Here is a 26,758-nt window from a genome sequence, read left to right as displayed (position 1 = left end):
AGATATATCTTAAAAAATACTATAGGTAAAACAAAACAAAATTCCAAAGATGCAAGAAAGAGAAAAAGGCAGGAAAAAGAAAAGAAAAATAAGAAACAGAGAGAATAAACAGAAAATAAAAAGTTGGAGACAAGCTCTACCATATTAATAGTTAAATTAAATGTAAATGGTACAAATATAGCAATTAACAGACAGATTGGCAGAGTTTATTGAAAACGTGACCCAACCATATGCTGTCTATAAGAAACACACTTTAAATATATAGGTTGGTTTAAAATAAAGGATTGGAAAAAGGATATATCCTGTAAACATTAATAAAAGGAAAGCAGGAGTAGCTATATTACTATCAGAAAGACTTCACAGAAAGAAAATTATCACAGATAGGGAGGGACATTGTATAATGATAAAAGGGTTAATCCCCCAATAAGATGTAGCAATCCGAAGTGTGTATGGATCAAACAGAGCTGCAAGATACATGAAGCAATAGCTGATAGAACTAAAAGGAGCAATAGAAAAACCCACAGTTATAGTTGGAGAGTTCAATACCCCTTTCTCAACAATTGATAGAAAAACTCAACAGAAAGTCAGCAAGAATATATGAGAACTTAACAACACCATCAACTAACAGGATCAAATTGATATTTATAGGATGCACCACCCAACAATACAGGAATATACAGCCTTTTCAAGTGCTAATTGAACATATACCAAGATAGAGCATGTCCTGGGCCATTAAACAATTTCAAAAATGTAAAGAATTGATATCATATAGAATGTATTCTCTGACTACTATGGAATCAAACTAGAAGTCAATAACAGAAAATAACAAGAAAAGATCCAAACACTTGGAAACTATACCAGACTCTTGTAAATAATCCATTGAGTCAGAAAGAAAGTTCCAAGGAAAATTTCTAAAAAACCCATTAACTGAATAAAAATGAGAACACAACAACATACAGCAATTTGTTGGACAGAGCTCCAGCAGTGCTGAGAGGGAAGTTTGTAGCACCCTAAATACATACATTAGAAAAGAGTAAATGTCTCAAATCAATAATCTGAGCTCCTACTTTATGAATCTAGGGGGAAAAAAAGAGTGAAATAAACCCAAGAGAAATGAAGGAAGGAAATAGTAAAGGGTATAAATCAATGAAATTGAAAATAGGAAAACAAAAGAGAAATCAGTGAACCAAAGATCTGGTTCTTTGAGAAGATCAGTTAAATTGAGAAACCTCTAGGAAGAATTATAAAGAAGAAAAGGGAAAAAAAATAAAAATTACCAATATCAGGAATGCAAAAGGGACTATCTCTACAGATTTTGCAGATATCAAAAGGATAATAAAGGAATACAGTATGAATAACCCAACACATATACATTTGGCAACTTAGATAAAATGTACTACTTCCTTAAAAAACACAAAGTACCACAGCTCACTCAACAAGAAATAATTTGAATAGCCCCATAATGATAAAGAAAACTGAATTTGTAATTTTAAAATTTCCCAAAAAGAAATATCCAGGCCCACATAGTTTCACTTGAGAATTCTACCAAATGTTTAAGAAAGAATTAACATGAATTTTACACAATCTTTACCAGAAAATAGAAGAGGAGGAGACAATTCTCCATTCATATTTTTTATCGTGCTAAAACTACAATATTTTTACCACTATAGAAAAAAATTACCATCTTACCCATTTTTAAATATGCAATGCAGTGGCATTTAGTACCTTCACAATCTGTGTGACCATCATTACTGTTTATTTCTAGAAATTTTTCATCATTCTAAACAGAAACTCTCCATCCTCTGTACCCTAACCCCTAGTAGTTTCTATTCTACTTTCTGTCTCTATGAATTTGGCTATTCTAGGTGCATGATATATGTGTACTCATATAATTATTTTTTTATCTGGCTTATTTCATGCAGCATAATGTTTTCAAGGTTCATCCATTTTGTAACATGTATCAGAATTTCATTCCTGTTTATAGCTTTATAATATTCCATTGTATATAATACCATGTTTTGCTTATTCATTCATCTGTTGATGGATTTGGGTTGTAACCACCTTTTGGCTATTGTGAATAATGCTGCTATAAAAACTGGTGTACAAATACTGGTTCAAGTCCCTATTTTAAATTATTTTGGTATATACCCAGAAGTGGAATTACTGGATTATGCAGTAAGTCTATGTTTAATTTTTTTAGGTACTGCCATACTATTTTTCACAGTGGTTGCAAACTTTACATCCCCACAGCATTGCACAAAAGTTCCAATTTCCCCACCTTCTTGCTAACACTTGGTATTTTCTGGGTTGTTTGTTTGTTTGTTTGTTTGTTTTAGAGTTAATTACCTGGAAATAATTTGTAGTTTGTTTTTAATCCAGTTTATCTAATTATATGGAAATTTCCTCATGACTTTGATTGGTTCTTTCTTTTTTAACTCTTTATTGGAATATAAATGCTTTACACTCTTGTACCAGCTTATGAGATACACCAAAGTGAATCAGCTGTATTTATACACATATCCCCATACCCCTCCCTCCCGTGACTCCCCCACGCCCTCCCCATCCCAGCCCTCCAAGGCATCACCCATCATTGAGATGATCTCCCTTTGTTACACAGAAACTTCCCACTAGCTATCTATTTTAAAGTTGGTAGTATATATATGTCTATGCTACTCTCTCACTTAATCCCAGCTTCCCCATCGCCCCCTGCCCCCCCCAACCCATGTCTTCCAGTCCATTCTCTGCATCTGCATCCTTATTCTTGTCCTGTCACTGGGTTCATCAGTACCATTTTTTTTTTTTTTTAGATTCCAAATATATGAGTTAGCATACAATATTTGTTTTTCTCTTTCTGGCTTACTTCAATCTGTATGAAAGACTCTAGGTCTATCCACCTCATTATGTATAGCTCCATTTCATTCCTTTTTATGGCTGAGTAATATTCCATTGTATATATATGCCACATCTTCTTTATCCATTCAACTGTTGATGGGCATTTAGGTTGCTTCCAAGTCCTGGCTATTGTAAATAGTGCTGCAGTGAAAATTATGGTACATGTTTCTTCTTGGATTATGGTTTTCTCTGGGTATATGCCCAGTAGTGGGATGACTGGATCTTATGGTAGTCTATTTTTAGTTTTTTAAGGAACCTCCAAATTGTTTTCCATAGTGGCTGTACCAACTTACATTCCCACCAACAGTGCAGAAGAGTGCCCTTTTCTCCACACCCTCTCCATCATTTCTTGTTTCTAGATTTTTTGATGATGGCCATTCTGACAGGTGTGAAGTGATACCTCATTGTGGCTTTGACTTGCATTTCTCTAATGATGAGTGATGTTGAGCATCTTTTCATGTGTTTGTTGGCCATCTGTATGTCTTCTTTGGAGAAATGTCTATTAAGGTCTTCTGCCCATTTGTGGATTGGGTTATTTGCTTTTTTGGTATTAAGCTGCATGAGCTGCTTGTATATTTTGGAGATTAATCCTTTGTCTGTTGCTTCATTGGCAAGTATTTTCTCCCATTCTGAGGGTTGCCTTCTTGTCTTGTTTATGGTTTCTTTCGCTGTGCAAAAGCTTTTAAGTCTCATTAGGTCCCATTTGTTTATTCTTGATTTGATTTCCATGATTCTAGGAGATGGGTCCAGAAGGATCTTGCTCTGATGTATGTCATAGAGTGTTCTGCCTATGTTTTCCTCTAAGAGTTTTATAGTGTCTGACCTTACATGTAGGTCTTTAATCCCTTTAGAGTTTATTTTTGTGTGTGGTGTTAGGAAGTGTTCTAATTTCATGCTTTTACATGTTGCTGTCCAATTTTGCCAGCACCACTTATTGAAGAGGCTGTCTTTTTTCCATTGAATATTCTTGCCTCCTTTGTCTATTCTTGCCTCCTTTGTCAAAGATAAGCTGCCCATGTGTGCTTGGGTTTACTGCTGAGTTCTCTATTCTGTTCCATTGATCTTCCTTTCAGTTTTTGTGCCAGTACCATACTGTCTTGATCACTGTAGCCTTGTAGTATAGTTTGAAGTCAGGAAGCCTAATTCCACCAACTCCATTTTTCCTTCTCAAGATTGCTTAGGCTATTTGGTGTCTTTTGCATTTCCACACAAATCGTAAGATTTCTTGTTCTAGTTCTGTGAATAGTGCCATTGGTAATTTGATAGGGATTTCATTGAATCTGTAGATTGTTTGGGGTAATATAGTCATTTTCACAATGTTGATTCTTCCAATCCATGAACATGGTATATCTCTCCATCTGTTTGTATTGTCTTTGATTTCTTTCATCAGTGTCTTGTAGTTTTCTGCATACAGGTCTTTTGCCTCCTTAAGCAGGTTTATTCCTAGGTATTTTATTCCTTTTGTTTCAATGGTAAATGGGAGAGTTTCCCTAATTTCTCTTTCTGCCCTTTCATTGTTAGTGTATAGGAATGCAAGAGATTTCTGTGCATTAATTTTGTATTCTGCTACTTTACTAAATTCATTGATTAGTGCTAGCAGTTTTCTGGTAGAGTCTTTAGGGTTTTCTATGTATGATATCATATCATCTGCAAAGAGTGACAATTTTACTGCTTCTTTTCCAATTTGGATTCTTTTTATTTCATTTTCTTCTCTGATTGCTGTGGCTAAAACTTCCAAAACTATGTTGAATAATAATGGTGAGAGTGGACACCCTTGTCTTGTTCCTGTTCTTAGAGGGAATGCTTTCAGTTTTTCCCCATTGAGAACAATGTTGGTTTTTGGTTTCTCATGTACGGCTTTCATTATGTTGAGGTAATTTCCTTCTATGCCCATTTTCTGGAGAGTTTTTATCATAAATGGATGTTGAATTTTGTCAAAAGCTTTTTCTGCATCTATTGAGATTATCATATGGTTTTTATCCTTCAATTTGTTGATATGATGTATCACATTGATTGATTTGTGTATATTGAAGAATTCTTGCATCGCAGGGATAAACCCCACTTGATCACGGTGTATGATCTTTTAATGTGCTGTTGGATTCTGTTTGCTAGTATTTTGTTGAGGATTTTTGTGTCTATATTCATCAGTGATATTGGCCTGTAATGTTCTTTTTTTGTGACATCTTTGCCTGGGTTTGGTATCAGGGTGATGGTGGCCTTGTAGAATGAGTTTGGGAGTCTTCCTCCTTCTGCTGTATTTTGGAAGAGTTTGAGAAGGATAGGTGTTAGCTCTTCTCTAAATGTTTGATAGAATTCACCTGTGAACCCATCTGGCCCTGGGCTTTTGTTTGTTGGGAGACTTTTAATCACAGTCTCAATTTCCATGCTTGTGATTGGTCTGTTCATATTTTCTATTTCTTCCTGGTTCAGTCTTGGAAGATTGTATTTTTCTAAGAATTTATCCATTTCTTCCAGGTTATCCAATTTATTGGCATATCGTTGCTTGTAGTAGTCTCTCATGATCTTTTGTATTTCTGAGGTGTCCGTTGTTACTTCTCCTTTTTCATTTCTAATTCTGTTGATTTGCATCTTCTCCCTTTTTTTCTTGATGAGTCTGGCTAATGGTTTATCATTTTTATTTATCTTCTCAAAGAACCAGCTTTTAGTTTCATTAATCTTTGCTATTGTTTCCTTCATTTCTTTTAAATTTATTTCTGCTCTGATCTTTATGATTTCTTTCCTTCTGCTCACTGTGGGGTTTCTTTGTTCTTCTTTCTCTAATTGTTTTAGGTGTAAGGTTATGTACTTTGATATTTTTCTTGTTTCTTGAGGTAGGATTGTATTGCTATAAACTTCCCTCTTAGAACTGCTTTTATGGCATCCCATAGGTTTTGCATTGTTGTGTTTTCATTGTCATTTGTTTCTAGGTATTTTTTGATTTCCTCTTTAATTTCTTTAGTGATTTCTTGGTTGTTTAATAGTGTATTGTTTAGCCTCCATGTGTTGGTATTTTTTACAGTTCCTTTCCTGTAATTGATATCTAGTCTCATGGTACTGTGGTCAGAGAAGATGCTTGATATGATTTCAATTTTCTTGAGTTTACCAAGGCTTGATTTATGACCCAAGATGTGATCTATCCTGGAAAATATTCCATGTGCTTTTGAGCAGAAAGTGTATTCTGTCATTTTTGGATGGAATGTCCTATACATATCAATTAAGTCAAGATGGTCTAATGTGACATTTAAAGCTTGTGTGTCCTTATGTATTTTCTGTTTGGATGATCTGTCCATTGATGTAAGTGGGATGTTAAAGTCTCCTACTATTATTGTGTTACTGTTGATTTCTCCTTTTATGGCTGTTAGCATTTGCCTTATGTATTGAGGTGCTCCTATGTTGGGGGCATAGATACTTACAATTGTTATATCTTCTTCTTGGATTGATCCCTTGATCATTATGTAGTGTCCTTCCTTGTCTCTTGTAATAGTCTTTACTTTAAAGTCTAATTTGTCTGATATGAGTATTGCTACTCCAGCTTTCTTTTGGCTTCCATTTGCATGGAATATCTTTTTCCATCCCTTTCTTTTCAGTCTATATGTATCCCTTGGTCTGAAGTGGGTTTCTTGTAGGCAGCATATGTAAGGATCTTGTTTTTGTATTCATTCAGCCAGTCTGTGTCTTTTGTTTGGAGCATTTAACCCATTTATATTTAAGGTGATTATTGACATGTGTTTTCCTATTACCATTTTCTTAATTGTTTTGGGCTTGTTTTTGTAGGTGTTTTCCTTCTCTTGTGTTTCCTACTTAGAAAATTTCCTTTAGCACTTGTTGTAAGGCTGGTTTGGTGGTGCTGAATTCTCTTAACTTTTGCTTGTCTTTAAAGCTTTTGATTTCTCCATCAAATCTGAATGAGATTCATGCTGGGTAGAGTATTCTTGGTTTAGATTTTTCTCTTTCAGGACTTTCAGTATATCCTGCCATTCCCTTCTGGCCTGCAGAGTTTCTGCAGAAAGATCAGTTGTTATCCTTATGGCTTTTCCCTTATATGTTATTTGCTGCTTTTCTCTTGCTGCTTTTAATATTTTTTCTTTGTGTTTAATTTTCGCTAATTTGATTAATGTGTGCCTTGCTGTCTTTCTCCTTGGGTTTATTCTGTATGGGACTCTCTGTGCTTCTTGGACTTGATTAATTATTTCCTTTCCCATGTTGGGGAAGTATTCCACTATAACCTCTTGAAATATTTTCTCAGACCCTTTCTTTTTTCTTCTTCTTCTGGGATGCCTGTGATTCGAATGTTGGTGTGCTTCATGTTGTCACCAAAGTCTCTGAGACTGTCTTCCATTCTTTTTATTCTTTGTTCTCTTTCCTGCTCTGTGGCAGTTATTTCCCCCACTCTATCTTCCAACTCACTTATTCGTTCTTCTGCCTCAGTTATTCTGCTGTTTATAGCATCTAGAGTATTTTTAATTTCACTTATTTTGTTGTCCATTACTGTTTGTTTGCTCTTTACTTCTTCTGAGTCCTTATTAACTGTTTCTTGTATTTTCTCTGTTATTGAGATTTTGTATCATCTTTACTATCATTATTCTGAATTCTTTTTCAGGCAATTTTCCTATTTCCTCTTCATTTATTTGCTCTTGTGGGGTTTTTTTCCTGCTCTTTTGCTTGCATGGTGTTTCTTTGTTTTCTCATAGTAGTCCAAACTTCAGAGGTTGCTTGTCCCGGCAATAAAGGGGTTTAAAGAAGACTATCCAAGCCCCAGACTAATGGCAGAATGTTGCACCAAACAAAGACTAAGCCAAGGAAACACATACATGTATAAGACACACAAATACTGAATCCAATAGAACATAAGGCACTAGAAAGACCTGACAGAAGAACCCCAGTATGCTATCAGATAATCAAAGAGAAAACCAACAGAAATTCAAAACCAAAACAGAACTAAACAAAAACAAAAACAAAACAAGCAAACAAACAAACAAACAGAAAAACACCACACACACACAAACACAAATCCAGGGAGATTTTGAAAGCTAGGATCAAACATAATAAAGAGCAAGATTACCACCAGACAGACTGAAGATTCTTGGAATGAAATCAGACAATTATACTTAGAACTAAGTTAAAGATAAAACTTAATAATACATACCAAAACAGTGTGTCATTTGGAGAAAAAAGCAAGGAAGCAGAGCAGACTGATAATATTGCTTATAAGTGTATTCAGATAAACTAAAAAAGGATAGAAGACAGGGCAACAGAAGAGCATAGTGTGACTGGAAATATGAAAAGAAAAACAAAGAAATAGAAATGTATAAAAGATAGAGATGAAAAGAAGGTAGGAGAGATACAGTCAGCACTACAAAAAACTTAGCTAGAAATAGAAATATTTAAAAAGGGTAAAAATAGAATAAAAAATAGAATAAAAAATATGTTATAAAACTTGTAGATCCCTTAGGACTAAGATCGTAATTAATTAAATAACAACAACAACAGCTAGAACTGACCCCAGAATGGACCAGATCAATAGAATTAATACTAATATTTCTGTTTCCTTGGTGCCTCAGCTGTAAGTGTCCTTCTACCCACCTTGGGCTTTTTGTATTATTCTGTGACCAGTAGAGCCTCCTTTATTGTTCATCTGTAAGCACTGGTGTGTAGGGAGAGAGAGGGTACAATAGTGGCTCCTTCCCCTGGGAGTGAGTAAGCAGTGGCACCCTGCCTGGGTCATGGCAGCTTGGGTGGCTCAGGCCAAGAGAGCGACTCCAACTGTGGCTCCTCCCCGTTGCTATGACTCCGCTGGGGCACTCTGCCTGGGTCACGGTGGCTCAGTTGGCCGTGGCAGTGCCTGTTGCAGAGGGACGCTGGTGGCTCAGGTGTAAACAGAATGTCTCCAGAGCTGGGCCACTCTGCAGGCTTTTGGCTCTCAGCTGCACGCACTCTAGGCCAGCCCCGCCCAGTGGCCGTTGTTATCCCTGAGTCCGTTAGCTAGGCCCACAGGGATTCCTCCTTTGTCCATCGCAGGCGCTGAGAGAGAGGCTACACCTGTGCCTCCTCCCCTCTGCTTGTGAGTCAGCAGTATCCAGCCGCCACTATGGCCATGCAGCTTTCCACAGTAGGCACTCTCCACTGTGGATTTCTTCCCTCCTGTCCTCTCAGTCTTTCTTTCCACTGCCAACAATGTTTCTCACCCTGAACCAGTTCTCTGGTTCCCATGTTTCAGCTCCCAGACCCACGTTCAGCTGTGAATCAACGTCTCAGTCTGGACACGCTGAGCCATGGTGCGGACCCTCCGTGTGTTTCTCACTCTTTCCTGTCTGCCACAGCTCAGCCGCTTCACCCTCTTTGAACAGTCCCAAATGCTTCCCTTCTGACCCAGGGAAATTCCCCATTAGAGAAGGGGTTTCCCCATCAGATAAGGGATGTTTCCCTGAATTTGGCAATCTCTCCTCTGTTTCAGATCCCCCCACCCTAAGGTGTGGGACCCACCCCTTTCCTTTCTTCTCCTCCTCTTTCTCCTTTTTTTCCCCCTCTGTCTTACCCAGTTATGTTAGGATCTTTGGAGTCCTTTCTGGTGTCCAAGGTCATTTGCAGGTGTTTAGCTGGTTCTCTGTGGGAATTATTGCATCTTTTGGTGTATTCCTGATGCATCTGTGGAGAGGGATGCATTCCATGTCCTTCTACTTTGCTGCCCTGTTTGTTTTTAGATGACAGTTATCTTAATGAGTGTGAAGTGGTATCTTATGGCCTTGATTTTCATTTTACCTAATGATTAGTGATGTTGAACAGCTTTTCATATGCTTATTGGCCATTTGTACATCTTCTTTGGAGAAATATCTATCCAAGTCCTTTGGTCTTTTTCTCTCCAGATTTTTTTGTGATAAAATATACATAAAATTTACTGCCTTAACCAATTTTACGTGTATAGTTCAGTGATATCATGTACATTCATATTATTGTGAAACCATCGCCACCATCCATTTCCAGAACTCCTTTCATCTTGCAAAACTGAAACTCTCTACACATTAAGCAGTAACTCCCCATTCTTCCCTAACCCCAGCCCTTAGCAACCACCATTTGGCTTTCTGTCTCTATGAGTTTGACTACTTTAGGTACATCACCAGTACTTGTTATTTTCTGCTTTTGCTTGTTTGTTAGATAATAGCCATTCTAATGGGGTAAAGTAGTATCTCATTGTGGTTCTGGTTTAGATTTTCCTGGTTAATGACATTAAGCATCTTTGGTTGTGCTCATTGGTCATTTGTATATCATCTTTGGAAAAATGTCTATTGAAGTCTTTTGCCCATTTAAAAAATTATTTTATTGAAGTATAGTTGATTTACAATGTTGTGTTTGCTACTGTACAGCAAAATGATTCAGTTATACATATGTAAGTATATGTATATATTCTTTTTCATATTCTTTTCCGCTATAGTTTATTACAGGATGTTGAATATAGTTCCCTGTGCTGTACAGTAGGACCTTGTTGTTTATCCATTCTATATATGACGGTTTGCATCTGCTAACCCCAAACTTCCAGTCCATTCTTCTTCCACCTCTCCTCCCCCGTGGCAACCACAATCCTGTTCTCTATGACTGTGAGTCTGTTTCTGTTTTGTGGATAAGTGATATCATATAATACTTGTCTTTCTTCCTTAGTTCACTTAGTATGATAATCTCTAGGTTCATACATGCTGCTATAAATGGCATTATTTCATTCTTTTTTTTATGGCTGGGTAATATTCCGATATGTGTGTGTGTGTGTGTATATATCTATATATATATATCTCACATCTTTATCCATTTATATGTTCATGGACATTTGGGCTGCTTCCATGTCTTGGCTATTATAAATTGAACATAGGGGTACATGTATCTTTTTTTTCTTTTTTTTTTTAAATTTGTTGAAAGCAAATTTCTTTCCTTTTTTAAAATCTTTTAAAATTATAGTTTTGTCTAGATTTATGCCCAGGAGTGGGATTGCTGGATTGTATGGCAACTCTATTTTTAGTTTTTTGAGGACACGCTATACTGTTTTCCATAGTGACATCACCAATTTACATTCCACCCAACAGTGTAAGAGGGTTCCTTTTTCCCACACCCTCTCCAGTATTTGTTATTTGTAGACTTCTTAATGATGGTCATTTGGACTGGTGTGAGGTGGTACCTCAATGTGATTTTGATCTGCATTTCTCTGATAATTAGTGATGATGAGCATCTTTTCATGTGTCTATTGGCCATCCATATGTCTTCTTTGGAGAAATGTCTACTTAGATCTTCTGCCCATTTTTTGATTGGGTTGTCTCTTTTATTTGTAATTGACTTGTATGAGCTTTTTTTATATTTTGGAAATTAAGCCCTTGTCGGTTGCATCATTTGCAAATATTTTCTCCCAGTCCCTAGGTTGTCTTTTTGTTTTGTTTATGGTTTCCTTTGCTGTGCAAAAGCTTGTAAGTTTGATTAGGTCCCATTTGTTTATTTTTTGCTTTTGTTTCTATTGCCTTGGGAGACTAACCTAAGAAAACATTGGTGTGATATATTTCAGAATGTCTTGCCTATGTTCTCTTCTAGGAGTTTTATGGGGTCATATGTAATATTTAAGTTTTATGCCATTTTGAACTTATTTTTGTGTGTGGTGTGAGGGTGTGTTCTAACTTCATTGTTTTACATGCAGCTGTCCAACTTTCCCAACACCACTTGCTGAAGAGACTGTCTTTTCTCCATAGTATATTCTTGCCTCCTTTGTTGAAGATTAATTGACAGTAGGTGTGTGGGTTTATTTCTGGGATCTATTCTTTTCCATTGATCCATATGTCTGTTTTAGTGTCTTTTGCCCATTTTTGAGTTGGTTGTTGAGTTTTAGAAGTTCTATATATATTCTGGATATTAATCTCTTATCAGATATATGATTTGAAAATATTGTCTCCCTTTCTGTGTGTTGCCCTTTTACTCTGTTGATTGTGCACTTTGATGCATAAAAGTTTTTAGTTTTCATAAAATATAATTTGTCTATTTTTTATTTTGTTGATAGTGCCTTTTTGTGTCATATCCAAGAAATCATTGCCAAATCCAATGTTATGAAGCTTTCTATGTTTTCTTCTAAGAGTTTTAGTTTTAGCCCTTATGGTTAGGTATTTGATCCATTTTGAGTAATCTTTGTATATACTGCAAGAGTCCAGCTTCATTCTTTTGCGTGTAGATGCCCAATTTTTCCAGCACCATTTGTTGAAAAGACTGTCTTTTCTCCATTGAATGCTCTTGGCAGCCTTATAAAAAACCAATTGCTCATATGTGTGAGTTTATTGTTAGGCTCCCCATTTTATTCCATTAGTCTATATAGCTGTCCAGTGTCAGTACCATATTGTTTTATTACTGTATCTTTGTAGTACCTTTTGAAATCAGGACGTATGAGTCGTCCAAGTTTGCTCTTCTTTTTCAAGATTGTTTTGGCTACTCAGAGTCCCTTGAGATTCTGCATGAATTTTAAGATGAGGTTTTCTATTTCTACAGAAGCATCTTTGGGATTTTGATAGGTATTGCATTGAATCTGTAGGTCACTTTGGGTAATGTTATCACAACAATACTGTGTCTTCCACTTCATGAACATAGAATGTCTCTCCATTTATTTTGTCAGCAATGGTTTGTAGATTTGCTTTCCTAATTTCCTTTTCAGATTGTTTATTGCTAATGTATAGTAATACAACTGGTTTTTGTGTGTTGATTATATATTTCCAATTTTGCTGAATTGGTTTACCAGCTCTAGCAACTTTTTTTGTGGGTGTGCGTGGAATCTTTCAACATATAAAATCATGTCATCTACAAATAAAGGTCACTTTCGCCTTTCCCATTTTGATCCCTTTATTTGTTTTTTTCTTGCCTCATTGCTCTGGCTAGAACTTCCAGTATTATGTTGAATAAAAGTGGCAAAAATTTGCACCCTTGTCTTATGCCTGATCTTGAGGGAAAGTTTCACTCTTTCACCATTGAGTATGATATTAACTGTGGGTTTTTCATATATGGCCTTCATCATATTGAGGGAGTTCCCTTACATTCACAGTTTATTGAGTATTTTTATCATGAATTTGTCAAAAAAAATTTTCTGCATCAATTGATATGATCATGTGGGTTTCTTCCTTTTAATTATATTAATATGATATATTATACTGATTGATTTTTGTATGTTGAGCCATCTTTGCACTCTGGAAATAAATCTCCCTTGGTCATGGTGTGTAATCCTTTTACTATGCTGAATTCAGTTTGCTAGTATTTTATTGAGGACTTTTGCATCAATATTCATAAAGAATATTGGTCTGTGGTTTTCTTTTGCTTGTGGCGTCTTTGTCTAGCTTTGGTAACAGGGAATTACTGTCCTTATTGAATGACTTAGCAGTGTCATTCAAGTTTTAGGAAGAGTTTGTGCAGGATTGGTGTCTATTCTTCCTTAAATGTTTGGTAGAATTCACCAATGAAACCATCTGGTCCCAGACTTTTCTTTGTTGGGAAAACATTTGATTACTCATACACACTATTGCTAGTTGTAGGTCTATTCAGATTTTTCATTTCTTTCTGAGTCAATTTTGGCTGATCATATGTTCTTAGGAATTTGTCCATTTCATCCAGGTTATACAATTTGTTGGCATACAATATTCATATTATTATCTTACACTTTTTGTTCCTGTGAAATTGTTAGTAATGTCTCCACTTTTATTTCTGTAATTTGAGATTTTAGCACTTTTATTCTTTTCTTTTTCTCTTAGTCAGTCTAGCTAAAGCTTTGTGAATTTTACTGATCTTTTCAAAGGATTAAATTTTGGTTTTGTTGGTTTTCTCCACTGTTTTCCCTATTTATCTCTGCTCTAATCTTTTAATATTTCCTTCTTTCTGCTAGCTTCAGGCTTAGTTTTTTCTTATTCTAGTTCCTTAAGGTGTAAAATTAAGTAATTGAATTGAAATTTTTCTTCCAAGCATTTACAGCTGTAAATTTACCTCTAAGCACTGCTTTCACTGTATCCCATACATTTTGGTATGATGTATTTTCATTCATTTCTAAGTATTCTCTAATTTCTATTGTGATTTCTCCCTTGACCCACTAGTTGTTCAAGTGTTTCATTTACACATACTTGTGAATTTTTGAGGTTTCTTTCTGTTATTGATATCTAGTTTCAACCCATTATGATTGGAAAAGATACTTTGTATGAATTCTATCTTTTAAAATTTATTAAAGCTTGTTTTGTGGCCTAACATATGGTCTATCCTGGAGAATTTTCCTTATATGCTTGAGAAGAATGTATATTTTGTTGGATAGAGTGTTTTATCAGTGTTTGTTAGTTCTTATTGGTTTATGTGATTGTTCACGTCTGTCCTCTGTTTCTTTGTTGATCTTCTGACTGTTTCTATTCATTATTGAAAGCGGAGTATTAAAGTCTCTGTATCAGTTTACTAGGCTCGTTGTGACAAGTACCACAAACCAAGGAGGGCTTAAAACAACAAATTAATTTTCTCACAGTTCTGGAGTCACAAAGTCTAAAATCAAGGTGTCAGAAAGGCTGTGCTCTCTCTCATAGCTCTAAGGGAAGAATCTTCCTTGCCTGTTCCTATTTTTTGGTGTTTCCAGCAATCCTTGGTGTTCTTTGGCTTGCAGATACATTACTCCAGTCTCTGCCTCCATCATCACACCACATTCTCCCTGTGTGTCTCTGAGTTTCTGTTTTCTCTTCTTGTAAGGACACAAGTCATTGTATTAGGGCCCACTCTAATCCAATATAACCTCTTCTTAACTAATTACACCTGCAAAGACCCTATTTCCAAATAAGGTCACATTTGCAGATTTCAGGAATTAGATTTCAACATATCTTTTTGAGAGTCACATTTAAACCCATTACAGGTGGAATCTTATAATTGCTGACCCTTTAAAAATATATATTTAAACATCCCAAAAGGCAGGATGTGTTTTACAATTGATGGTAGCTTGGATTCCATGAGCCATAACAAATTTCATAATGTGATAATTGCTATTAAGAGAATAAAGATTGAGAGTGTTTGGGCAAGTGGGTGACAGTGTGATTTTAGGTTGAGTGGTCAGCAAAGGTTTCCTTATGTAGGTGACATTTAAGTAGAGAATAATTACTTAGAAAGAACCAGCCATGCAAAATCTGGATCAAGAGTATTTCAATCAGAGGGATAGTAAAAGTAAAATCCTTGAATGGGAAATGAGTTTGGTATGCTTAAGAAAGGTCAAGAAAACCCGTGTAGCTGGAACACAGTAAGGAAGAAAAAGGTAGAACAATATAAGTATGAGGACATAACATAAAATGTTGAGATAATGAAATTTCTGAAGGTAATGTGTTCTTGAGAATAAAATTATATTTTAAATAAACAACAGTTTAGAACTTCCACATATGAAAAGATGATGATATAAAGCAAATCCTTCTTAATTTCCATTACACTCTTTAATCCTTTATTTTTGATCCTTTTGATCTCAGTACGTGAACAAGTTCTGGCTGGGTTCAATATTTTGGAAACTCATATGACTCTTTTATGAATTATTTTAAATCTTTATATTTTCTGAAAAATAACTTTCCAGGCTTACAAATGTTAAAACCTCTTGTTGCCATTACTTCACTAAAAAACAATCTCTTACTTCAGGCAAAGTATTCAGATTCTAAGCAAAATCCCAAACCAGAAGCAGATGCTTATTCTCCTAATTTACCAAAAAGGTGAGTATAATTTTACACATCTAAATGTTGTCTAATTGTGTCTGGGAGGAAAATCTCATGCTTATATCTCATTGTGATGCTGAGAAGAGGATATGGGAAGAGGCCTTTTTGGGATATGGTATCATCATTACTTTCTTTTTGTTTCAGCAGCATAAAAGAAGCAAAAGTGATGAACCAACAGAGCAAAGGAAGGATAAGGGTGAAAAGTGCAGAAGCTGCTTCCTTTGACCTCAGGACTCCTGAAATAAGTGAAAAGGAAGGGTTAGTAATGCATCCTGCTAACCAGAGCAGTTCTTTAGAGTTTTTGGAGCTAAATTGTGGTTGCAACAAAAATGCTGACACAACCATGAAATGGGAGACGAAGGTATTCCCAGTAGCTGGGGAGCCTCTTCAGAAGCATCAAAGTTTGGACTTGAGCTCCATTTTGTTTGGAGCATGTCCTAACCCTAAACCTGTAAATGCACCAGGAAGATATTTTAATTTAAAGGGGCCAATAATGCGGACCAAATCAACTCCCTTTGAATTGATGCAACAGAAAGACAACAAAGAGTTGGACGTCAAGGAAAGTTTTTATTTGGGATCTCAACCACACAATTCTTGTCTTGAGCAGGCTCAAAAAGTGATGCATGTTTCTTCAGTAGAACTGAATTATTTACCGTCATGTGACTCTAAGCATCAAATGTGCAATGCCTCTAACGCAAAGCAGCATGACTCTGGTGCTTTTAACGTACATTCTTACATGTCTTTGGTAGAAGATCCTTATTTTTCATCATTGTCTACAAGTAGTGCTGGCTCCAAGATATCTCTTGATTTACCTGAGAAGCAAGATGAAACTGTTTTACCTTGTTCTTCAATGCCAAAATCCTCTACAACCCTCTTTCCTCATTACAATTCACATGATTCTTTAGCACTGAATCCTCCGACAAAATCCCCCCCACCACTGAACCAAGAGACAGCAGTAGTAGGTAAGTTATTTTTAAAAGTTTGTATGGCATTTTAGATTTGATATTGTTTCTATGAGATTTGGTTTTGTCTCACCCCCCCCCGCCCCCCTACTTATCCTTCTTTGCTTCCTTTTCCTTTTTCTCCTCCTCAAAAAAAAATAAATAAATAAATAAATAAATTCCAGGAGTGTTTTGATGATGTGATAAGTTGAAAATAGCAATAACAAATATGTAGTAGTCCATGAAACAAGCAGTGGAGGCAGTCAGATCTGGTACAGGACCTATGCCAGCAGGCATGCTTCTAAAGGCAGCAATCCTCATTCCTAGAAGTGTCTATCAAAAGTCCACAATTTATCCTTAGCATACAGAAGCAACTTCCAAAAGAACATCAGAAAAGATTTGATCAACAGCACCACGTGGTCATTCAGAATTTTTGTTGGGGGAATTGTGGTTATACTAAATTTAACAGATTGCTAAGAATTGAATTCTCTTCCTGCAGGAGTTGGAAGAGAAGGACTTGATTTCCTCTTGTCCTTTTATAATAACTTTATAGATAAGGCTATGTGTTCAATATTTTGTGTGAGATTTTAATCTTATATGTCTTTAGTTTCATACTTTATCTCTTTTATAATTTTGTATTTTTATATATTATACATATTGTTTCATATTACTGAGTGGTTTGAAAGTAGAAGTAAATATTCTGTTAGATAATTATAATAGTTTGAGGTGGAAGAAGATGAAGGAAAACAAAAGGCAAGTTTAACTCTCTTAGGTATATCATCAGAAGTTTATAAAAAACATTCCACCTAAGCAGGAAATAGAGAAAGCTTTTTCCTCTGTGACATTAGTTACTGTGCAGAAGTTCCTCAATAGAAATGTAGATACATAGCTTTGTTATAAAAATATTTCATCTGGATCTAGTTCCTTCTTTGATTAGAAGGAAGGATTATATACTTTGATCTTGTTTTACAATTTAAAGAAATTTTATTTTTCTCGATACCCATAATACCTTAAACTTCTCTGAGTGTCAACATTAGAAACTGAATCTTCAAGGATTTTAGCAACATTGGCATGTGTGCCATCTGGTGGCAGTTTCTCATAATAGTATTTAAATTCTATAAAAATTTGTATACTTGTATAGAAAACACTGTTATACCACTGTTTTGTAAAAAGGAAAAAATATTAATATTCTTAATTTTATAAGAATGAAGAACAGACTTCCCTGGTGGTCCAGTGGTTAAGAATCTGCCTTCCAAATGCAGGGGACATGGGTTCGATCTCTGGTTGGGGAACTAAGATCCCACACGCCACCGAGGGGCAACTAAGCCTGCACGCCACAACTAGAGAAGCCTTGGCACAGCAACAAAGACACAGCGCAGCCAAAAAAAAAAAAAAGAGAAAGATACTAAAATCTTTATGATTTTACCTACTCTGTAATTGATTTTTGGCATGTCAAGGTGCTTTATGATGTTGTATATTCTATGTAAAACAAAAGGCAAGAGTTATGCAGAAATCAATCTAAAACTTCCAAAATTAAATATGAGTTTACATTATGTTAACTGATACTCAGTGACTTAATCAAAATACCTTTGGGCTTTTAAAACAAATAATAAATTTTGAAGAAGAATCAAAAACCTCCTGGGTTTCCAATTTAGGATTAGAGAATTTATGTTGCTTTTTTCTTGAGTGAACAGATACCAGCTTAAATATCTTAATGATGTTTGACATAATTTGTATCAAGCTTAGAATATAAAAATTTTCTTTGGATTTTTCTGATTAAAAACTGTTTATATTTCGGACATTTTGGATAGCAACTTCTCCAAGGATAGATGATGAAATCCCCCCTCCACTTCCCGAAAGGACACCTGAATCTTTTATTGTAGTAGAGGAAACAGGTGAGTACAGTTCAGTAAGTGTAAAATAAAGTGTGCATCAACTATATTACTTCTTAGGTCCTTTCAATATTCTGTGTGCTATTGCTGAGTAACAATTGCTCTCTAAAATTACAATACTAAAATTGAACCATGTTTACTTTTTTTACAGGAGAATTCCCACTGGATGTTCCCAAATCTTTATCTTCGGCTGTGAAGGAAAAAATTGGAACATCACTAGAATGTAGTGGAACATCTGAATCAAAGAAATCTGAAGATTTGGTAAGACTTGGACCAAGCAAGGTCAATAATTTTTTTCTGATTCTACTCATGTGGATTCAACAGACTATAGTCCTATTCCTTATATTTTTAACACCTATTAGTAAATATTAAGCAGATACTCTTTATAAAACAATGTGCTAGAGGATATGGGGGATAAAAAGATGTATAAGACACAATTATTGCCCTTAAGAAACTTAAAGTTTAGCAGTGGGGATATAGCATGTGTAAACAAGTCTTTATTTTTGTCTGTATTTATTATAACAAGGCAAATATAATCAGTGCCATATGAAAGATAAGAGCTTTGAAAGTGTGAGAGATCCCTTCAGGTTGGACGTGATGAAGGAAGACTTAGTGAAAGAAGAAACATTTGATCTTATTTTTGAAGGACAGTTAAGGCAAAAATAATTGTTTCATAAGTAGATTGCTTGTTCATAGCAGTCATCTGGTAGGCTGTTTCTTGTTAGCTGTGATAACATATTATAGAGAGTAGTTTTTTTTTTAAATAACACGTCTGTATTATTTAAGATAAACCTTTTGAAATAATGTTCCCTACTTCTAGAAGAAAAACCTACACCTTCAACAATCTGTTATGCATTTGTATATAATACTATGAACCAACTATCTTAAGATTTCACAGATCAGAAAAGTAATTAACTAAAACATTTAAACATGCTTACAATTGCAGTGCTGGTAGGCAAATATTCCTTACCTTTTAAATTATACTTTTAATGTACTAGTAACTGTTATTATTGCTAATGGTCTTTATCTTAACAACTCGCAGAGTAAAGAACAATCACTACTTTTCTTAGTGCCATGAAGTAACTTCAATTGCAACAACCTTATCTTGAATTAAATTTTCAAAATGTTCTGAGTAGGAAGGAAATAACTATAAAAAGGATCAATTTAGGACTAATATTCATGACATATACAAATCATTGTAAGAGTAGATGATTCTTCACAGTTCAGCACGTTTATAAATTAGGAAAAATAGGGTCAACATTTCATAACTCTCTCTATTGGTGTATAATATATAATTTTAAAGCGCTATTTATTGCTTTGAGTTTATAGATTTGTATACATATTCTTCTTTCACTTTGACTTTCTTTCTTTCTTTTTTTTCAGAGTGTAAAACCCCTGAGTCCCAAATCAGGTAAAAAAATTTTCCTTGGCTTTAAATGACATTTAGCCCTAAGAATTTGTACTGCAAGAATGGCTTATTAAGTTTAGAGTAACTCACTTCTGGAGATGGCATGGTTTCCATAATAGTTGACACTATTTATTGATTTATTTCTGGTTTTCCTAGGCTTATAGTTTTGTTTTGTCAAGGACAAAAGGAAGACAGGATTTTAGAATTCTGCTCCTTGATATATAACATTAGAAAAAAAAACTATTTTAGATACAGTCTCTTAAAACTTTGCAGCAGTTCCACTTTACTGGTTTTATTATTGTTAACAGTGTGATTCTAAAAAATTATTTCTGGCCACTTAGGTCTTTAACTTGCCGTTGCTTCTCCAGTACTTTCTTGATTGTTTTATACATTGAATAACATCAACAGCAGACGTTTATTGAACACTAGTAGGTACTTTACATACATTATAACAGGTGGTAGTTGCCCTTGACATATTTATTCATATTAACATATTATTCAAAGACAAAAATAAGTAGTATAACATAGAGGTTAAAAAGCATGGGCTTTGGAGTCAGGCAGACTTTCATTCAAATCCCCATCCTACCAACAGTTATCAAAATCTATGACCTTGGTTAAATTATATACTTTGTTGACTTTTCTCACTTATAAAAGGAGGATTATAGAACTCCCCCTCTGAGAGGATTTTTGTGAGGATCTAGTGAGGTAATGCATATAAAGCTTTTAGCACAGTGGTTGTCAAATAATAAGCTCTCATTAAATGTTACCTATTATAATTTTTATTAGGTAATTATTAAATGAACATTTCGTAAGCAAATTCTGTGTGCCTTACACAGTGTTAGAATAGGCAGGATATATAAGAAAGGGTACTACTTAATGATTATATATCTGTTCAATTGTAAGTTAATACTCACTTGGAACCATTAAGTGATAATCTATGTGGCACTGATTATAATCACCAGGAGTCTGGAAAAAAGAAAGGTATCACTAGGGTGGGTAGGAAAGCCTTTATTGAGTAGTAGATGAAAGAAATTTAAGAATATGGATAGAGAAAAAAAGAGGAAATTCCAGGAGCAGGGATCAGAGTAACAGTGACTCAAAGGTAAAAACGAGCATGATGGGTACAGAGAGATGGTAAGTAGATTAATTTAATTGAAACAGAGGTTCTATTTTAGGGAAATATGGAAAATAAATTTGGATAGATAAAATGTGGGAAAATTCTGAAGGACTTAAAAGCGGGGCAGATGAAATAGCCACAACAGACAAATCTATGTATAGAGAAAGCAGATTTGTGGTTGCCAGTCTAATCTGGGAGGAATGGGGAGTGACTGCTAAATGGGTGTAGAGTTTCTTTTCAGGATGATTAAAATTTTGGAACCAAATTATAGTGATCATTGCACATCACTGTGAATGTACTAAAAGTCGTTGGCAAATAATGGCAAATTTTGTTATGTGTATTTTATCACACACAAAGCTTGGCAGAAGAATTTAGATTTAATTCAGTAAGTAACAAGCATTGTAGGTTCTTCATCAGGGGAGTATTAAGATGAAAATGGTATTTTGGGAAGGTATTTGGCAAGATATCGTTACCTGAAAGTTACAGTTCTCATAATATTTCCTAAAATCAAACTGGAAGGTGATAAGCTACTTCAGAGCAGTTATCAAATATTTATTAAATGCCTGCTATATGCCAGTTATTGTATTGGGTGATGGAAATAAGCATTGTACTTAATTTTTGCATATTACCCAGTACATAAGGAATAAACAAGAGAACTCGCTTTATAGATAAGTCCTAAGACCTGAAAAACCCAATGACCAAAGACAGACAAAACTGTAGCACTTCACATATTCATTTTCAGAAGACATTAAGAAAGACTTCCCTGGCAGTCCAGTGGTTACAACTCTGCGTTTCCAATGCAGGGTGCATGGGTTCAGTCCCTGGTTGGGGAACTAAGATCTCACATGCCACACAGTGTGGCCAAAATATTGAAAAAAAAAAACACGTTAATAAAGTACATAATCATACTTAGCACTGTATAATGAGAAGCGTACATTAGTAGAACAACATTTGTATCTTTAGGACTTACATTGTGGGAAAATAGCTCCAGTATTTAATATTCTTTATCACGGAAATTTTCAAACACACAGTTTAAATCTACCATAATAGCATTAATCACACTAATAAAAATTAATAGTAATTCCTTAATATTATCTAACATTCAGACTTTGTTCAATTTTCTCGAATTGTCTCAAATAAAAAGTTGGTTTATCTGAAGCTGGATTCAAACAAAGTCTACACATTGCATTTGGTTTATATGTTTCTTAAGCCTTGTAAAGTTTGTAACAGTTTTTATGTTTTCTCATACCATTTATTTGTTGAGGGAATGGGCCATTTGTCCTTAAGACTGCTAACACTCTGGATTTGGCTGTTTGTATCCTCATGGTTTTATTTAACATGTTCTATCTCTGGAATTCTTTGTAAAATTGTAGTAAGATTAGAAGCTTGATTAAATTCAGGTTCAATTTCTCTGGAAGAATACTTTAGTAAGTGAGCTACAAGTTTGTGATGAAGCATAGGCTCATTGGCCAAAGAGCTAGAATAAAAAAGTTCTTGAGGCTCAAGTCATTGTTCTGATAATTTTTTATTTGGCTGTGGTAGGTTAATGTTGAAAAATTGGAAAAGTTACACAAAACCAAAAAGGGATTTTTAAAAATAATTTTTATTGGAGTATAGTTGATTTATAAAGTTGCGTTTCAGGTGTAGAGCAAAGCGAATCAGTTATACATATACATATAGCCACTCTTTTTTTAGATTGTTTTCCCATATAAGCCATTACAGAGCATTGAGTAGAGTTCCCTGTGCTATACAGTAGGTCCTTATTAGTTATCTATTTTATATATAGTAATGTGTATATATCAATCCCAATCTCCCAATTTATCCCTCCCCTCTTTCCTCTTTGGTGACCATAAATTTGGTTTCTACCTCTGTGACTCTATTTCTGTTTTGTGAATAAGTTCATTTGTACCGTTTTTTAAGATTCCATGTATAAGCAATATCATATGATATGTATCTCAAAAAGGGATCTTGATTTAGGACTTTTAATTGATGGATTTTTCTTTTTTTTTCTTTGTTGTATACTCTTTTTTTCATAGATCTACACCAAGATCGTTCTTCTTCCCCGCCACCTCCACTGCCAGAAAGAACCTTAGAGTCCTTCCTTCTTGCTGATGAAGACTGTAAGTGGCAGTACTGTCTCTCAAAGAAATTATAAAAGTGACACCATTAAAGGTTAACAATAACGTAGAACCTAAATGGAAAAGGTACAAAAAAATGATTAAAACCCCATAATGTATTGCAAAAATAATGCATAAAAAAGTCAAGCTAAGAATTACTGAATATATACCTGTATCTAATCCGAAGGCTTAAGAAGCTATGCAACAAAAAACTTTTTTTTTTTAAGGTATGCAGGCTCAACCTGTAGAGACTCATTTTAATAGCTGTCCTAACACCATGGAAAATTCAACATCTTCAAAACAGACATTGAAGACTTCTGGAAAAGGTTTCACAAGGAGTAAGGTACAGAAGATAGGAGTTTATGGAAATATGCCAGAGGCTTTACGTTACTGAGTGTCCCTACCCCTGCCACTCCAACCCCAGGCCACTAGCATTAAGATGAAAAATTAGACTAAATATCTTTACTAATATTGATTGGTCTCACAATGATCAAAATTAATGGAGGGAAACCAAAAAAACAAACAAACAAAGAAAACAAAAACAAAACAAAACAGCTTAAAGCATGCCCAATAAAACTATCAATTTTTTTTTTCCCCTGAAACTAGGCAAGTTGATTCCAAAGTTCATAGCGGGGGAAAAGAGCAAGAGTAGTCAGTGAACTGCAAAAAAAGAAAAAAAAAAAAAGTAAAAGCAATGAAAGAAGGGTAGCCTTATTAGGTATTAAAACATTGTAAAGCCTCAATAATTAAAATGGTATGATATTGGTGTATGGAAAGAGACACATACTAACAGAGTAGAAGGAAAAGTTCAGAAACAGATCCAAAAATGTATAGGAATTTAGTGTATGATGAAGGGAGCCTTTCAAATCAGGGAATAAAGATGGATGTTTTAATCATTGTTGTTGGTTCAACTGGGTAATAACCTGAAGGGAAAAAAAGTAGGATCCATAACTTACAGCTATACCAGGATATATTCTAGTTGGATAAAAGATTTAAATGCTAAGAAACAAAAATCCAACCCCTCAAAGTACTAGAAAAACTTGGAAAGATTACTTTACAACCTGGGAGTGGGAATCTTTATAACTATGACTCAAAATCCAGAAGCCATAAGAAGAGAGATTTATAAATTCAATAAATAAAACAGAAAATTTCTGCATGGCAAAACAAAACAAAAAAAATCACCTTAAAAATCAAAAGACAAAGAACAAATTGGAGAAAAAAATATCTGCAATTGGCATCATAAAGGACTATATTTCTTTAATATTATATATTTCTTTAATATATAAAGATCTCTTAGCAATTCATAGAGAATAATACCCTAAAAGAAAAGTGAGCAAATATATGTGATCTGATAGTTCAAAGATAAGTAAATGTGCATGATCTGCCCTTTAGCTGTTTGATATGTTCAACCTTGATCATAATAAAAGAAATACAAATTAAAACCACAGTGAATACTGTTTTTCATGTTTTAGCATGGCAAATTCCAAAGTCTAACGACACTCTCTGTTAGGCAGGCTATAGGAAAATAAGCACACTCTTGCACTGTTGGTGGGAATGTAAGTGGTATAACTTCTATGGAGGACAATTTAGCAATATCTATCAAAATTACAAATGCATATATCCTTTTATCAAACAATTCCACTCCTAGGAATTTATCCTACAAATATACTTGCTCATATATGGAATGAAATCTATACCAGATTATTCATTATACCATTATTTATAAGGGTAGACAATTGGGAACGTAAGTGTTAATCATTAGGGGAAGCGATTAAATAAATCATAAATATGGTGTATGCATACAGTGGAATTCTATGTAGCTAAAAAAAGAATGCAGACTCTCTCAATATACTTTTATATATTTTATTAACTTTTGCTTAAAGGGTGAAAATATGATCTATATATTATGTGAGTAACTTTGGAAGGATATAAACTAACAACAATGGTTACCTGCAGGAGGAGGGTTAGAAACTAGGTAGATGGAGAACAAACATGGGGACATTTTTACTAGGATATTTTGAATTATAAATAATCTATGTTTAAAAACTAAATAAAATTTTTCAAAAAAAGAATTTTTAAATATCTATTATATAGAAGGTTACATTTCTAAGTGTTAGGAAAATAGAAATGTCATAAAGGACACCTAAATGTCCTTGAAAAGAGTACACTTAATCTATTAAAATAGGATGCCTATATGATAAACAACATGAAAATTATCAAAAAATAAAATACTATAGAACAGACTGAAAACATACACCCCGAGGAAATGTGAAGAAAAGAAGAAATCTGAGTAGATTCCTAGAAGAGATAAGTTAGAGACTTCACCATAAAGGAGGCAGAAGACCTGGGTTTGCTTAAAGGAGGGAGAAGGAAGTAGCACAGTAATAGTATGAAGTGAGCCTCAGTAAACTGAGTACAGAATATGACTGGCAAAATTTTTTGGCCTGAATGGGATTGGCAAGGTATCATGTATTTTCAGAAGCCATTGTGGGTCCTGGAATGGTCCCCTAATAAAGAAGAGAAGTAGGAATTCCATCTTGTCCCCTAATATAATGATAGTACTATTTCTAAATAAATAGTGTGATTCTTATATGGGTGGGAAAAATAGCAAGATCAGATCAAGTGGAGACTTTGCACTGAATTAAAAATGGCAAAAATAATCTTGTACATTTTGATATCCATTTTTAAAGAAATTAATCCTTTTGACTGAAATCTGTATTTCTAGTTGATTAAAGTATTTTGGATTTCACAGGGAAAAAACATTTTCCTTTTCTTCATTTTTGCAGAGTTTGAAAGTTTTGCAAAACGTGAAAAAGAGTAAGTTTCTTTTACTTATTTTTAGAATACACGCACCACTTTCAATATTATATAACTTTTCCTTGTATAATCACTCTGAAAAAAATGAACAATATTATTCCTAAATAGAACCTTGCTAGGGTCCTGTGTATCAGAATAATCACCCCCAGGCCTTGTACTGTGCTAGGCTCCACAATACTAATACTGGGTGGGGAGTAAGGGGAGAGAAAGTTTCTGTTTGATACACAGGAATAACAGTATGATATTTGGCACTTTCTACCCATCCTTAGATTCTGTCGTACAAGTGTGTTATTTAAAATTCCCAGTAGTCTAACCTCAGATCTATTTTCTTTGAAAGTAGTCACAGTAAAGCATATTGTAAAACAAATGTGTTGATTTAATGAAATAAAGTTTTGACACATTTCCATTTTTACCAAGTATTATTAGTAATAAAAGTCTGTTGCTTACTGTTTTTCCTATATTGTAATGAAAACAAAACCCAGACTCCTGAAATTGTGGGAAACTGATTATCTTAGAAATTCTATTTGTACTACAAAGTATATAAAACACAGGGGTATATTTTTTACAAATTTGATCCACTGGGTTAATCATCAAGGACCAAACAGCTACTTGGTATTATACTGGTATTGTAGGGAGGGACAAAGAGCACTGAGAAAACCTGACTTAAGGTATTATCTAAGTAAGAAAGGTAATAGCTGAATCTTACTCGTTTCTTCTGAGTTTCCACTCTTTCTCCCTGTCCATAAGCTTGTGCTAGTTTGCTTTCATTGCCACCACATCTGATCTCTGAAGTGAAATGATTTCTTACCTATGATGGGCTAAAGCATGATTGGAAAATATACTTTTTCCTCTAAAGTCAGT

The 26,758-nt window shown here is 34.6% G+C and overlaps 1 protein-coding gene across 1 annotated transcript in view; it reads left to right on the top strand.

Annotated features, from left to right (window-relative positions):
- The window catches only part of PTPN22 (protein tyrosine phosphatase non-receptor type 22), a 60,531-nt gene that overhangs the window by 25,840 nt on the left and 7,933 nt on the right, over positions 1-26,758 (top strand). The window contains exons 12-19 of the mRNA XM_057702738.1: positions 15,532-15,602; positions 15,750-16,567; positions 18,358-18,441; positions 18,590-18,699; positions 19,822-19,849; positions 23,000-23,083; positions 23,308-23,423; positions 25,867-25,897. Coding sequence (XP_057558721.1) covers positions 15,532-15,602; positions 15,750-16,567; positions 18,358-18,441; positions 18,590-18,699; positions 19,822-19,849; positions 23,000-23,083; positions 23,308-23,423; positions 25,867-25,897 — 1,342 coding nt within the window. The remainder of the gene's footprint in view (positions 1-15,531; positions 15,603-15,749; positions 16,568-18,357; positions 18,442-18,589; positions 18,700-19,821; positions 19,850-22,999; positions 23,084-23,307; positions 23,424-25,866; positions 25,898-26,758) is intronic.

This window comes from Hippopotamus amphibius, chromosome 1 (genome assembly GCF_030028045.1).
Source record: "Hippopotamus amphibius kiboko isolate mHipAmp2 chromosome 1, mHipAmp2.hap2, whole genome shotgun sequence".
Lineage (NCBI taxonomy): Eukaryota > Metazoa > Chordata > Mammalia > Artiodactyla > Hippopotamidae > Hippopotamus > Hippopotamus amphibius.
Note: the sequence above shows the minus strand (reverse complement) of the source record. Positions and strands in the feature narration are given on the sequence as shown.